We start from the raw sequence: 14,709 nt of genomic DNA, 5'->3' as shown, positions 1-14,709 counted from the left end.
GAAAGTGCAATCTCGCGCGAAGTATCTCGCGAAGCAGAAGCTCGGTTCAACCTACTTACTGGTAGCTCGTTTAACTTCCTCCCACCTAAACCTCCACTTCGACTTATTACCCTGTACGCAGCATACCGACTGAGCAGTGTACATGGTTACGTCGAGAGTGTACGAAAGATGTTCTCTCCCCTGTTCTCCACGATATTTCCCTTGGCGTCGTCTTCGCGCCTACCGCGTATGAAAAAGAAAGCGCCTCCAAGACGAACGAACGAACGAACGAACGAACGAACAGGGAGAAAAAAAACGTCGTCGAACGAAACGGAGCGAAAAGGGTGGTAGGGGAAACGGCTGATGGACAAGGAGTGGGGAGTTGGCGAGGGATAGAGAGCGTGGGGGTAGGGGGTCCAGACGTATTAATTAAACGACTCATTTTCATCGCACGACAAAAACGTGAGTTTAACGCCCATCGGCGACTAATGCGTCGCCCCACTGCAGCTCGTACGCTGCTCGCGGAATCGGGGTAGCGTGGCTGGTGCAGACCAGCGAGTTTCTACCTCGAAGAATCGTCCAATCCTGTTGAAGTGGTGTACGCCTAGTATAGCTGTTCGTACCTTGAAGAACCGCCCAGTTTTCGTCGATTCTCTATCCCCACTAGTGAAGTGGCGGTGCACGGCGGTGGGGTTGGGAAGTGGCCGAGGAACAGTTCCCCCCACCACCATCCAAGAGCGCCTCGTTTAGCCTGTAATTTGCTCAAACACTAGCAAGCTCTCGTGCCAGAAACATCCGTCAGAGAGCCCGTGGTCCGCTGGAGTCTCGAGATACGCTCGTTGGGGCCACAGTTGCTCTTTTTTCGGGACAACTGTGCCCGAGTGGTTCCTTTGGCCGGAGTAAATTTGGTGCCGCGGGGCTGGAGCTCGATGGAGAGGCGCGGTCCCGGGATATCGCAGTGTGTGTCGGCCGTGTGAGCGAAACGCTTCGTGTTGCGGCCTCTCTCTCTTGCGTTACAGTGGTGACACTACTCCTTGTCTCGCGCGGGGTCATCGTGGACTGGATGATCCCTCAGTGACGCTACACGAATCTCTCGTGAACGATGAATCAGTGGTGATTTTGGTGGTGGAAACTACAGTGTCGCATATTTCGAAAACAGTCGTAGAATAATACGTGAACTAAGAGGATATTATACGTTGGTGTGGTGAACAGATCAACAAATGGACGATGCACTCATTAACGAAAGAAAACGGACGATAATTGTCATCAAGAACATTGTCAACACTAAGTTACAACTGGGATAGTATCCCAAAATAGGGAGTTATCAGTGCGTCGATAAGTGCGTCCAAAGTGTTCTCAAGGAGTAACCCGTGGCTGGACGTCTGGCAGGCAAGCGTTCTCGGTCTGGTAAAGGAACCGGGACCGGGGCGGGTGCAGGCATGCGGCGGACCTGACTCGACCGAGTTACCTGGAGCCCTCGCGTGTTGCAGAAGTGGCCAGTCCATCAGCCAGGCGTACGATAATCGTACGATGATGCCGCTCGCGCCGACGCCAATTGTACCGGTGCCCTCGAAGCCGAAGATCGGCTTCAGCATCGACTCGATCGTCGGTGGTGGTGGACAGGGTCGCGAGGATCGCTTGGACCGTTTGGAACGGGTCGAAATCGAGAGAGATGGCAGCCCGATGGACGTGGTCGAGGGTTCGTCTTCGCCTCGAACTCGTCGAGTGACCACGCGATCCCCTGGCGCTCATTCCGAGGGCTCTGATCGGCCGGTGTCTCGAAGTTCCTCCGTGGAGTCGTACCCTAACTCTCGAAGAACGCCGTCACATCCAGGCACCCATCATCACCATCACGGCAATCACCATGGACATCATCATCACTTATCCGCCGCCACCCACTTGGATTTTAGCAGAACGACGGTTCACAGTCACAGTGGAGGATCTACGCCGAACAACAGTCCCAGCCCACCTCATAGGATATCCCACGGTGATTCTCCCGTCGGTACACACCCTCAGCCGCCACCAGGAGTTGTCAGACCGAGTCCCAATTACCTCGCACCGCCGCCTGGCGCGGCAACCGCGGCAGCGGTCGCGGCTGAACAGTTGAAATCTCTTTATGGTCTACCAGGACACGGTCCAACGGGACCACAAACCGGACAGAACGAGTATCATACGCAACAGCAGTTAGCACTAGCCGCGAATTTGGCCGCGGCGCAACATTTCCAAGCGGCGAATCTCGCAGTGGCCCTTCAGGCGCATCACGGCGCGTCGCCCCATGGACCACCGCACGGACCTTATCCCCATGGCGGCGCGCCTGGTGGACCTCATCCACCGCCGCATCCTCATCAACCGCCTAGAGACAGCTATCCGTTGTATCCTTGGCTTCTGTCTAGGCATGGAAGGATCTTCCCTCATAGATTTCCCGGAGGTACGTCCCGCAGCTGTCTTTGTTCTTCTTAGTTCCCAGCTTTGTGTTTTTCGCTTTTGGAATAGTTGAGTGTATTTCGTTGTGTTCATTAGATTTGATGGGTTAGGACGAAAGGACTGTTTCAACTTGGAAAATATGTAAGCGTGCTATTGTTAGACAATCAGCAGAGATGTTTTTTTTTCTTAGTCTTGAGAGTTCTTAGTATAGTTGAATATATTTCGTTATTTATTATGTTACAATCAAGGACCGTATTAATTTGTTTTAATTTAAAGAAAACACTATGTTCATTTGTTTGTCTCTTGTGCGTTTAGTTTTTCTATTGTTGAACTATAACTGTAAAAGCTGCAAGAAATATTATCGTGATTGCATATTATTCAGTGTACTTACATGTTTGGATAATTAGCTTGTCGCGCAATTGTCAGATTACGCGTGCTTATCTTATTTTTCCGACCATGATGAAAAACGTATCTATTTCTTTCTGGTCTTAATAAATTGTACCCGGAAATAGTTAGAGGAAACTGACATCGTTGGATCATAGGTGATCGCAACAATTGCAGTTTGATTCGAATAACATTATTTAATCCTTGTGGATTTAGTTTCATATTCATATCGCATATCTTGCACCTTATCGCATAAACTAAACAATGTAAGTTGAAATAAAGTATCCTAAAATTAAGTAATTTAATTGAAACTATTGTGGAACTCATCTACGTAACCCAATGATACCAATTGAGTGTTAATGGAGAGTCTCTCTCTCTCTCTCCCTCTCTCTCTCTTTCTGTGGATTCAATTTTATTTCTCTGGCTGTTAGTTTCATTGTAATTGATTAGGCAGAAATAGAGGAAAGTGGAGAAAAATAGAACACTCGATATTGAAATTTGCCTACACGATGGAAATTAAAACACAGTGTCTGGAATGATAGCTTTCAGTTTCTGGTTCGCGTGACTCGAAAGACGCGATTCATGTTTTTATAGTTGCAAGAATGCTTACGTATACGTGTACCTATATCGCTTTTTATCATTGATAGCGGTACAAGTAGAGAAATAAATAAATGTTGTTTTTGTTGCATAAATAAACTTGATAGTAAAGTTATCAAGTTTTATATGACTTCCTGGCAAATATCAAGCTTCGTAGTAAAGTTATCTTAAACTTATCGAAGCTTGTCAGATAAAACGACATATTTCTGCTTCTGTGTTCCATTAGTTTCACGTCAAAGGATAGGTGTGATAAGGCGATGAATAAAAATGGTTAAATAATTATAAAATTATGTAGTTTTGCAACGGTGTGTGGCTTGTTTGGTATTATAATACTAGATATTCAGGTATACTATTTATATTCATAACATGACAAATTAATAGGTCGATTGTAAGACGTTTATATATCTTTAGAACATACATTTCCAAGAATGGTTGCCTTTGCATCAAAGTTCAATTTTATAATCGACATCGCTTCTTAATTACAAGATCGCAGATTACGGAACATAACTTACGTTTACGTATACCTAATAGTTCGATGTTTTGCGTCAGATACCGCATTAAAGCGAATAAGAAAGTAGTCAATCCTCGCGTTACTTATACAGACGTACTTAAGCAAAGAAATATTTAATACATAAATTTTAATTGAAATATCAACGAGTGACCGATTCACTGATCAAGACATTACCGTCAATTCGTAGAATGTGTACGTGGTTCAACGAGATACGTAGTTGTGTTTCCGAAAAATATAATTATTTCTTTCCGACCGAACGCATAGGAAGCTCTTGCTCGTCAAAACGTTTTCCTCTGTTTATTCAACGGTTCGTTAGTTCTCGATTCTTTCAACTGCATGATACAACAGTAGTTCGTTCAAATAACATCTAATGAATAGAAAGCAATCTCATGTTAAGACGTTTTTGCCTGTTTATTCCACGGAATACTTATATTAATTCCTTTAACTCCGCAATAATATCAGTCGTCGTTTTTAATAACATATTTATCCGACAAAGTGTTATCGATTCATCGAGCAATACTAAAAGCTGTTATTCGGTTTTCTCGTTAATTGCTAGACGAAAGGGCAACACTTGGTTACGAATTCCATCGAACGATTTCGAAATCATATGCTCGTTGTAAAATTATTTCTTGCGAACGACATGGTATTTTTGTTGGTTTCGAGGAAAAGAAAAAAGGAGGCAGGAGGCTCGTTTACATGGTTAGATCGTTGTCAGTTGGTTCTCTATACGTGCTTCTTTCGCACGCGATCGTCGAGCAATTCTGCCGATCGAAAAACCATCTTTAACTTCGCTTTCTTTAAGCGATTTTCACGGCTCTTCGAGGGAAATCCCGGACAAAAGGCAATGTCCTTGCAGGACCGCTGGAACGAACCGTAAATTATATTTACAATAGAGAAAAATTTGCACTGCATGGGTTTTAATCTTTTGCTACATGATTTCGGATGTCTTTATGTTTCAAGATGCAAGTTAAAATATATTTGTAAAATAATGATCTTTCCAAAGAAAGTTTTACTTTACCCTACGAGAGTGAACATCGAATTAACACCTATTTTTACCCGTGTAATTATTATTTTTCCTACCGCGCGAAGGTGCATCAACTGTGCCCGCTCTCTATGGCGCCACATTTTGAAACCTAACTTTAAAGCTCAATTATGCCTCGTAATGATGCTGCACCTAGGGCCTCTCCAAAGGTACAAGCGCGAGCCTGCTAACGCGCAACATCCTCAATTTTCCCAAACACCATAGTCTTAATTCCTATATAAATATGTATGTATATGTCTCTAAAGTAATAAACAAGAATAAAGAATCAATTATAAGCGTGGAACGTGCGGATAGCCGAGATCCGCGAGTTAACTCGTCATATTCCAAGTTAATAAACCCCATGGCGCGATATTCTCGCTTTTTTTCCCCTCTCCCTCTTTTTCCCTTATGTCGACCGGTTCGCTCCGCGAGAGATTATCGATTTGGTCGCGATGTAAACAGCGTATATCGGAGTCGATCGCGCTTAAACGACGAACACGATAATTACGTGTATATTCCGTAGGGCTGGTAAATAAGAAGGAATGTACGCGTTTCTTTACCCCGTGAAGAAGAGGTTACGCAAAGATTTCGTAACGAAGATTTTGTAACGTTGTTGTGTCCGCGGCGCGATCATTCTTATCTCGAGCCATAAACGACGAGGCAAAACAAGCGGGTTCGCGTAATTGATTCATTCGAGAGTGATAACCGGACCACTGGACCAATTATGAATTATTCCACGATACTGGCCATATCGTAACGACGAGATAGCGTTCCATCCAGTCATCCATGATAGCGGATAGTGAATGGAGGAGAAGAGAAGCGATAGCGTTGTTTGTTTAGTGGTTGCAGTTGGTAGTATTGCGTGGTGATTGAACTTTTTGAAATGGCTCTGCCCGAGGCGATTAATTGTAGAGTTAGAAGAACTGTTTGGATATTTATTCTAGATTAGGAAAATATAGGAGCGATCTTGTGGTGAATTAGTAAAAAGTGGAGAATCGAGCAAGTGGTCGAAATAATTTTTGCTAAAAGATTTTGAAGCTTTCTATTGAGATAGGCAGATTTAATGTACGCTTGATAAATGGATTTAAAAGAACCCGTTTTTTGAAGAATTTTTAGTGAAGGAATCGTGTTGAATATTGTTAATAGTTGTAGGTAATCAATCTGAAGATGATCTAAATCAATTTTATCCAAAAAATTATCATATGAAGTTTCATGCAAAATGTTCGAAGACTTACTCGTAATTCATTAACAGAATAACTTTGCCGGCGATAGAAGAAATCGATAAATAGGAATACATTTATTGTATACCGATAAATAAATTCTGGGAAAAACATCAGGATATTCGGTGAAGGATAAGATTTTTTTAATTCGTTTGGGTATCATACTGTGCAACTGAAGCTTGTCATAAAACAAACTTTCATGAAAAAAAAGGGAAGGTTCCTCAGGAATATAGCAACGTTGAAAAAAATTTTTCCTCGTAAAATTGATGATTCTCGCTATCGTTTTACAACACGCATACTTCCACTCAGACAGATGTTGCGCGACAGTTCGCCCATTTATCTCCAAGCGATTACCGGCTACCTGTAACTGGAATCTAATTAGCCAAGGCAAAGCAAAACAGGTAGCTGTGCATTGTACGACGAACGATACCGTTCGACAACTTCGTCAGTTTCTTCCACCTGTGAAGGTGTGAAGACATTACCGATTTCAAGTTGAAGCACGCGGAGTTTCATGTCTCACCATTCGTCGGTTCGTTCGTACCACAGTTAATTTTATCTACGATCGCTAGTCGATTGTAAATCATTCGATCGTACGTAACTCGTACAAGACGCGACGTATGTTAGAAACAAGAATTTTATCACGAAGCATTCATATTTGTAGAGGATGAGGCGGTGTCAGTTAATAGAATCGGACAGATTCTCCGTGAAAAAAATAAGTGGAAACTGTAGAATGAAATTTGTTCGCACGACGCTTCGTTTCTGTGAAGATTCAGTTTGAAAATTTGTCGAGTCTGCTTTAGTTTGGCTAAGTACCGATTGCGTATGAGTGAACGATCAGCAGAAGGTTATTGTACGTGTGAATTAAGTCAACAATGTGAAATAAAATTCTTCCGTTTCGTCTTAAAGAAAAAGAGGTTTAAACGCGTTTATGAACTGGTCGGGTACACGCACATGATGGATCTTCAAATTTAATTTCCTCGAAAACGAAGCATCTAGTGAAAAAATTCTATTCTACAGTTTCTACTTATTTTCAAATGTAGTAAAAAACCTCTGTCGATTATTTACTCTTGTTCAGTTTGCAATTAGACAAGTTTAAGTATGCTTGCCTTATCTTGAAAGTCGATTTTTATTTTATTATTTAAAATTCTTCTCTCATTTTTTCACGTGAAATCGCTCTTTACCCAGTTCTATCACAATTACCGCCTCACCCTGTATATATATATATATATATCAGTTTATCGAAGGGCTAATTTTTATCCGAAATTTTGGAAATTTATTTTCGTTTGGGAAGATACACGTATCTCTGGTTGGCTTTGTGTAACTGTGAAAAGCGGAAGATCGAGGAAATAATTTCCAGGAAAAGGATTGGTTTGCAAGTTTCTGTTAAGAATAGAATTAATTATTATATGGAGGAAAAGAAACGATCGATCGCGTGCTTGGCACGACCAATAATAATTTACTCATTGCGAGCGCGCGTATGCGCTAGCTTCGATTCTTCGAATGACCACGATGACGAATCGAAAGGGACGAGGGGATGATCGTTTGAAAACGAATGCGTCAAGTGGAAAACCTCGATGGACGTTTTATGGACACGCGTGGACGTTTATACGCGAGGCGATTTACAAGACGTGAAACGCGCCACTGATGGGGGAGGATTATTATGGAGCGTGTTAGCAATGATGAATGTAGAAGTAGTGCTTTGTTGTGTTACAGTCTTCAAATCATCGTGATTTTCTTGAGATTTTTTTCAGTTTAACATTTGAAGGATTTGTTTGTGAAAAATTAATTTCTATGTGATGTATAATATTTGCCATAGGTTAGGATCTTTGATGTAGGCTTTTGTTGTGTGATTAAGGGTTTAATGGAAAGGTTAATTACTTAGATTTCTATCTAGATATAGGAGAGCGACAGAATGACACGTTGAGTAAGATTGATTCTTAATGCTAATTTTCTGTAACTTCTTTTGGGGAAGAAGTTGACCTTATTGAGAGTTGTGATTTAAATACGAGGAACATAGATTGTATCCGATATGAGGATTGGTATTAATTTATGAGATTGAAGATTCTTCATCATAAATTACTCATGACATTTTAATATTTCTTATCTATTACAATGATCGCGCTTCCAGCATATAATTGTGGAGACACACGAGTCAGGACGAGACGAAGCGAGAGCGACTCTTGTTGTTGTTGTGCCTCGGATTACGGATACTGTTTAGACACACATAAATAAAGCTGGATTATCTCTAGCCAAAAACAATGCTGCCGTTGAGGATAACCGTCGTTCCAAAAAGAATTTGAATGTTCCGACTCCCCCGACCAGTATATACAAGTGGACACGAGCGAGATTATTATTTATCGAGCGATTATTGAGTTGATTTAGCGAGCGAGTTTAGGTGTAATACGAGTAAATGTTTAGTGGGATATAAAGCATTAGCGAATCTTCGTAGTGTACCGACAGGCGATTTACTTCACCGGAAATCTCCTATAAGGACGTCTATCGACGTTGTACTCGTACTTTATTTTAAAGTATTGATTTACATATACTGGACGGTTGCAATAATAAACAACCTGATAACTTCTGCGATCCAAAATACTATATCCCCTCATCCGCTACATAATCTTGACAGGCTCGATAATTAAAAGAAATTTAATGCTACCAAGTAATACCCGATCGTTCAAAATGCTCAATCTTACGTTAAAAGGGACAACTTGCCAGTACCTTTTGCGGCCTTTAATCATTCTAACGTATCTTACAGCCCTAATATTCTCACCAAAACTGTCCAATAGTTTAATTTGGCATCATGACAGTATATCACAATTTCTCTATTCTTCAAAAAATTCTATACATATGCCCGCAAATCATGCAAACAGTTCACGTGATCCTCGCAGCATTTCATACGTAATGGCTACAAAAGGTATTGCCACATACTCTTTGTTTTCCAGTAGAAGGTCTTTATAGCAGTTTGTATACATTTCATTTTTATAATATCGAAGCTCTGTATTCATCTGAAAATTCTGCCAAATGATACGAAATTTAATTACCTGGACCTAATTAGTTAGTAGATTCTACAATAAATATATCGCTGGTGCGATGTGCTTTGCGTAACCACTGTATATCATTCAATCGAAGTTGCTGCGAACGTTGCCCACGAAAATATATCCATTCCCATCCACGTTTATAAATAACGCGCCAGTTAATTAAGTATATACCACCCAAAGGCAGCTCTACATCAGAAAAATTCGAAACGTCTCCTCAGAAGTAGTAATTACGCATTCCTTAATGAACAGGCGGACGTCGCGCGAAACGAGAACCGCGACAGGTGCTCGAAGCTTTCCGAATTCCCCTGTATCCTCCTACTTTTTATATTTATTTTCTTTATTTTCCCTGCCGCTCGAACTGAAATCCATGATTTCTGTATTACGCAACCGATAATTTAGCAGCTCGAATCTCGGCCGTGTTATTACGCGAAAACCATCCTACCTCTCCTTAGCGGTTTATTATCGTTCAGTGTCGTCCAATCATGTGAGCAGACATTTTTTCTCTAATTATATTCCCGCGGTTGTCGTGGTTCTTACGTCGAGGCTGTTCGTTCCGCTCGAAGATTAATCGCTCAATCGAAAAATCCACTTTTTGCAACGAAACTTCATTGGAAAATCAATCCTCCTCCTCCTCCTCCTCCCTTTTTCCTCCGTACTTTTTTTCCTCTCTTCTTTTTTTTTTCTTTTTCTTCCTCCACCGCTACGTGTATGGAGACAACGCCGCCGCTTCGTTTCGAGCTGCACGGGTGTAGTTCGTTGGTTATACCTAATCGGGCGGCAATCAGGCGACATCAGACCAGGCCTGGAAGGTAGCATACGAGGTCAGGCCCGTCGGCTGGGAAAAAGCTAGGAAAAGGCGAAACGTCCCCGTCGATAGAAATGGACTATCGACGATTACCATAAATTTACCGCGATCTACCGGGATCGTATACGGTTATTTTGTCCCTCGATAGAGAGAGGAAACTAGTTCCGCGCGCGGAAAAAATCGTGACCGTGTAAGCCTTATGGTGCGTTGTGCGAGCGCCCCTAGGGACTTTTTCTAGTTGCTTGGGTGAACCGATGGTGGCGTTTCTGAGTACTTGGAATTAAGTTTCCCTGCAAGGATCGGATACTGCTTCGGTATGGAGACTGAATATTAGCGTTCACTCGTAATTGGGGTAGCTTTTCACCCTTAATTGGCGAAATGGAAATACGTTGACTTTCCTGGCGTGCTTCTCAGATATTTTAGTATTCCGATTGAAACCTGATCTTGTAAATTATAATTATCAGCAGTCTATCGTGACCTATAGCGTACTCGAAGATCTAACGAGTACAAATAGTTCAAAAAACGAATGATCTTCGGATAAAATAATCAAATTCGTCGATCCTTAACGCAAAAGTTACCCTAGAAACTAGGACGTTAAGTGGTGGAAGATTTTTCTTCGCATTAACGTGACTATCATCATTCATTGTTTCCCAAGGTTCGTAAACGAGACCCTGTTAGGGTAGCAATTTGAAGAGGTGGCTGGGAGTAAAACGCTTAGGATTCAGACACTCATCGAATGGCCCGCCTAAGGCGACGTCCCAGTCAATGATTCGATGATGAAGTGGCTTCAATGCCGTGTGTTACTCGGTTAGGGTTGTTTACTATTTTTTGGTCAATTTTGTCTCATCAGCGCGTTACTTCGGGCGGTGTTCTCGGAACAGGACGAGGACTCACGTTACCATTCGATTACTGTTATTTCTCGAGTACTTGAGCCAGCTGGATAGGCTACCATTTTCAACGTAACTTGGACTCGAACGAGGCCCTAGTCGCTTATCTAATAGCTCGTTTTAGAATACCGAGTATCATATATAGAAAGTTGTGTAGAATTTCTCAGAATTTCTTTGCTTCTGTTGCTTCTGTGTTTACAAGAATCTTTGATTAATTTTCATTTATAATTATTCGGTCGGAGTAAATAAGATATTATTTTGCGAAGGAGAATTCAAGCGGAAAATGTGAAATACGAAATCAGGTATTGGTTACGGTGATATTAATTTGTATGTAAATTACGTATTAAAGTGTAGTAATAGATTGTAATTAGACTGAGGAAATTTATGCAATTTGGTGTTTTTCTGAACGCAACTAGAAGAAGTTGTAAATGTTACAGCGAACATTATAATTTAGATTTTTCGTATATTTCTATATTTTACGAGCATTCTACGAATTTTTGCATCTAATCTACATTTAACTTTGATATAATAGTTCAACCTCTGAATTGAAGTGATAATAAAGTAGTGCGTATAAATTTGTAGCACTTTAATTTTTATTTATACTTGTATATTTTACTATAATGAAGTTCGCTGAAGAAATAGAATTTGTGGCATGATTGGAAGTTGTAAGCTCGCTTGAAGTCACGTTCAAAATGAAACTTTGTCTACTTCCACCGATAATTATGAACGACAGCGAGAAATTTCGTTTGGAAACGGACAACCAAAGCTACCGAAGTTAGTGCCATTTTCTAGCCAATGTATGGCGGTTGGAATTGTTGACTCGAGTAATTGTCACGATCGTTCGTGTTAAATGAAGTACCGCTCAAGTTGAAGTCACGCCTGCTTGGTTCGTGTAATGAGAAAGAGAAATTGCATTGTGAGGCTATTTACCATTTGTATCGAAAATTTGTTTCAAAGATAGAACGGCGGATAGCAATCGAGAAAGGAAGAGAAACGTTATTACAATGACACAGATATAGAGTTAGATTTGATTGGATTCTATTATAACTCTAATTGATACTTTTGGTAATGGAATACGCCATTAACTGGGCGAAACTTTCTTCGAATAACGTCATTCGGTTGTAATTAGAGTAGATATTACAAGGATAGGTCTAAGAGATTTGTTCAAGTCGTCCAGTGCTAATGGAATTTTTAACACACGTGGTGTATTCATAAAAGAGGTTTACAAGTGTTTCAATACTCTGGCGAGCCTGTGTATATCGTAGAACTTATAATTATAGACATATAACGATCAGTATACTGCAGATTTTTATGCAATTTCATATTTCTATCAACATAACTAAGGTAACGAAACCTACGTGAAGATTTATTTCATCTCCTATAATAAAATTATAATAACCGCTTTACTTTCTTTTCTTATATTCTCGTATATTACTAGCATATTGTACATTTTTACACTTTTAAGTTTTTCATAAAAATCCGCGGTTTATCGACCACGAAAATTGTCACTCGCTTTCGTTCTCCGATTGTTCCTTTAGTCAGGATATGTACCGTTGAAAATTATCGTTTGGCGGATTACGTTGTCCATAAGAAGACAGCTAGAGATATCAAAGCGGAGGTGAAAATTAAGCGGAAGAAAAATTTCTGACACCATAGTTGAACTAATCGCTGCTTGTGCAGTAGACACTCGCTTATCTGGCAATTAGTCGGTATCGGTAATTACCGCGAAGGATCCTCCGCCCTAGCATCCAGTCTTCCGCACGCGTTTACAGTGGGGAGAAAGGGGGAGGAAGGTCGTGGAACTGTTTCGATAAGGAATTCTCGAGTCGTTTTCTGTAATCTATTCCGGCTCTCGACTTCGCTACTCTTCGTGGCTCATAATGGTGCCAGGAGGACTTCTTTTTCCTCTTCCACTACTCTTTTTCCTTAGATCTGAGTTAGTTAGTTTTATGCAGGCTATACTTTGTAGAAAGAGCCAGAGACTCGATCTTTATAACGCTTGTGTAATTCTTGAAACCGGTGGAAATGTATTTTTAATGATATTAAAGTTCTTCTTGTTTTTTTTCCTTTCTTTTTTCTTGGTTCCCTCGTGTCGTGTTCCGTAAGTTCTGAACGAATGGCGTTCGAATCATCTCTGTCTTATCGCTGGGAAATATATTTGTTGAGTGTAGCAACTAACGATTAAGTTCCTTCTCTTCATTGTGCCTCATAATTTATTTTCCTGAATTTTTTATCGTTGATGAATTGTAGCGGGAACGACTGCCGGTGATATCCTTCTTAATTAATTTTTATGAATTATTCGGAAAGAATCGTGTTTAAATTATTTCTCATTCGTGCAATCATTCTTTTACGTTTTTAAATCATATTTTACGATCTACCGAAGGAGAACAACATCCAAATATTTATTACAAATATAAAACACGTAATCCACGTGACTATCAGCAATCCTAGTCTTAGCTAGTCTTTCATTCCTTTTAGCCAAGTTTTACAAATTCCTAGAAAGGAACGGCGATTAAATTCTTTTCTTCTTTTCTTTTTTCTCTTTTTTAGATTTATGAACGTTTTCTCCTGCCAATAAAAAATACGAACCAGGTGTAACCGTTGTTAACGATATTAAAAGTCAACGTTAATATTAACGACGCTGCTACTTTTTCTTATATTCGTCGTATTATCTTTTCTTTTAGAAATTCTCGAGGGAAAAAATACGGTGATCGGGGCGTAATTTGTTGGGTTTTATGGATCGTTTTTTGTCATTAGAACGTATCTGTCTTAAATGACTTCCAATGGCGTGTTCGTTGAATTATTTTTACTGCTCGTAGCTGTCGATTCGTAAATACTATAATTCACTGCTAATGTAATCGTAGTTTTATTGCTCGCTACTTCCTCCATCTCCTCGGGTTCAGATTCTGCACATTAAGCACAGGGCATCAGGAATGTGAAGAGGGCATAAAAACTCAAACATTGTCGAATCTGTGCTACGACTATTGGCCTAAGTATTTATTATAACCCGTTGCTCTGCTGCTATACTATAATCAAGCTCCGTTATGGAGGAAAAATAAGAGCACCGATAACAGAATGTTCAGATAACAGAAATTCCATGGTATCTCGTATAGATGGATTTCTTCGAATCTAATAGCATATTACAGTATTGCGTTCTATCGTAACTAGACTTTATCGCAGAAGAGGCATTTTGTAGTTGAATTTTATCGTAGAATTCTGCCTACAAAATTTGATAATGAAATATTAAAATTGTTATGTAAACGTTATGCGAAGTTATTCTGCGAATGAAACATGCAGATGTAGACAGTCGAGTTTATTTTGAGTTTTTAAATTCTGTACAATAAAACGTTAATTATTCGAAACAATTGGGACATCGAGGTGGTTCGGAAAATCGAAATGTTCGGATAACGTAACAAATATCTATTTACGTAGTTTCCACGACATAGGAATTATCCCTAATTATTATTCCTAATTTATTGCTGTAATTTGAAACGTAGCTGTATATTACGCAGGACATTCATTCATTTTTGAAAAAGTGCTTCGAGGTAACGATACATAGTAATTATAAATAATTCTTATGTAGTCGACATTAGGAAAGTTTATTTTTTAAAGCAGAAATTTAAGTTCCTTTCCGATAGCAAGAACTAGTGGCGACAGCGACGATACGACACTGATTCGGATAATTAACGCAATATTGTGTTACAATTATTATTGAGGTTATTAAATTGACCTCAATAGCTTTCATATGATGTAAAAGTGAATTGTAGTTATATCAGTGTCATAGCACTCGTGACCTCATTATTACATAGATGGCGAAAACCGTGGAAAATTTTTGAATAA

General features: G+C 40.1%; 1 protein-coding gene across 1 annotated transcript in view; it reads left to right on the top strand.

Moving 5' to 3' along the window:
- Positions 1-719: 719 nt before the first annotated feature.
- The window catches only part of LOC132911902 (homeotic protein empty spiracles-like), a 54,002-nt gene continuing 40,012 nt past the window's right edge, over positions 720-14,709 (top strand). The window contains exon 1 of the mRNA XM_060968929.1: positions 720-2,407. Coding sequence (XP_060824912.1) covers positions 1,510-2,407 — 898 coding nt within the window. The 5' untranslated portion in view covers positions 720-1,509. The remainder of the gene's footprint in view (positions 2,408-14,709) is intronic.

The sequence above is a fragment of the Bombus pascuorum genome, chromosome 11, assembly GCF_905332965.1.
Source record: "Bombus pascuorum chromosome 11, iyBomPasc1.1, whole genome shotgun sequence".
Taxonomy (NCBI): domain Eukaryota; kingdom Metazoa; phylum Arthropoda; class Insecta; order Hymenoptera; family Apidae; genus Bombus; species Bombus pascuorum.
The sequence above is the reverse complement of the archived record's forward strand: the minus strand, read 5'-3'. Positions and strand labels throughout refer to the sequence as shown.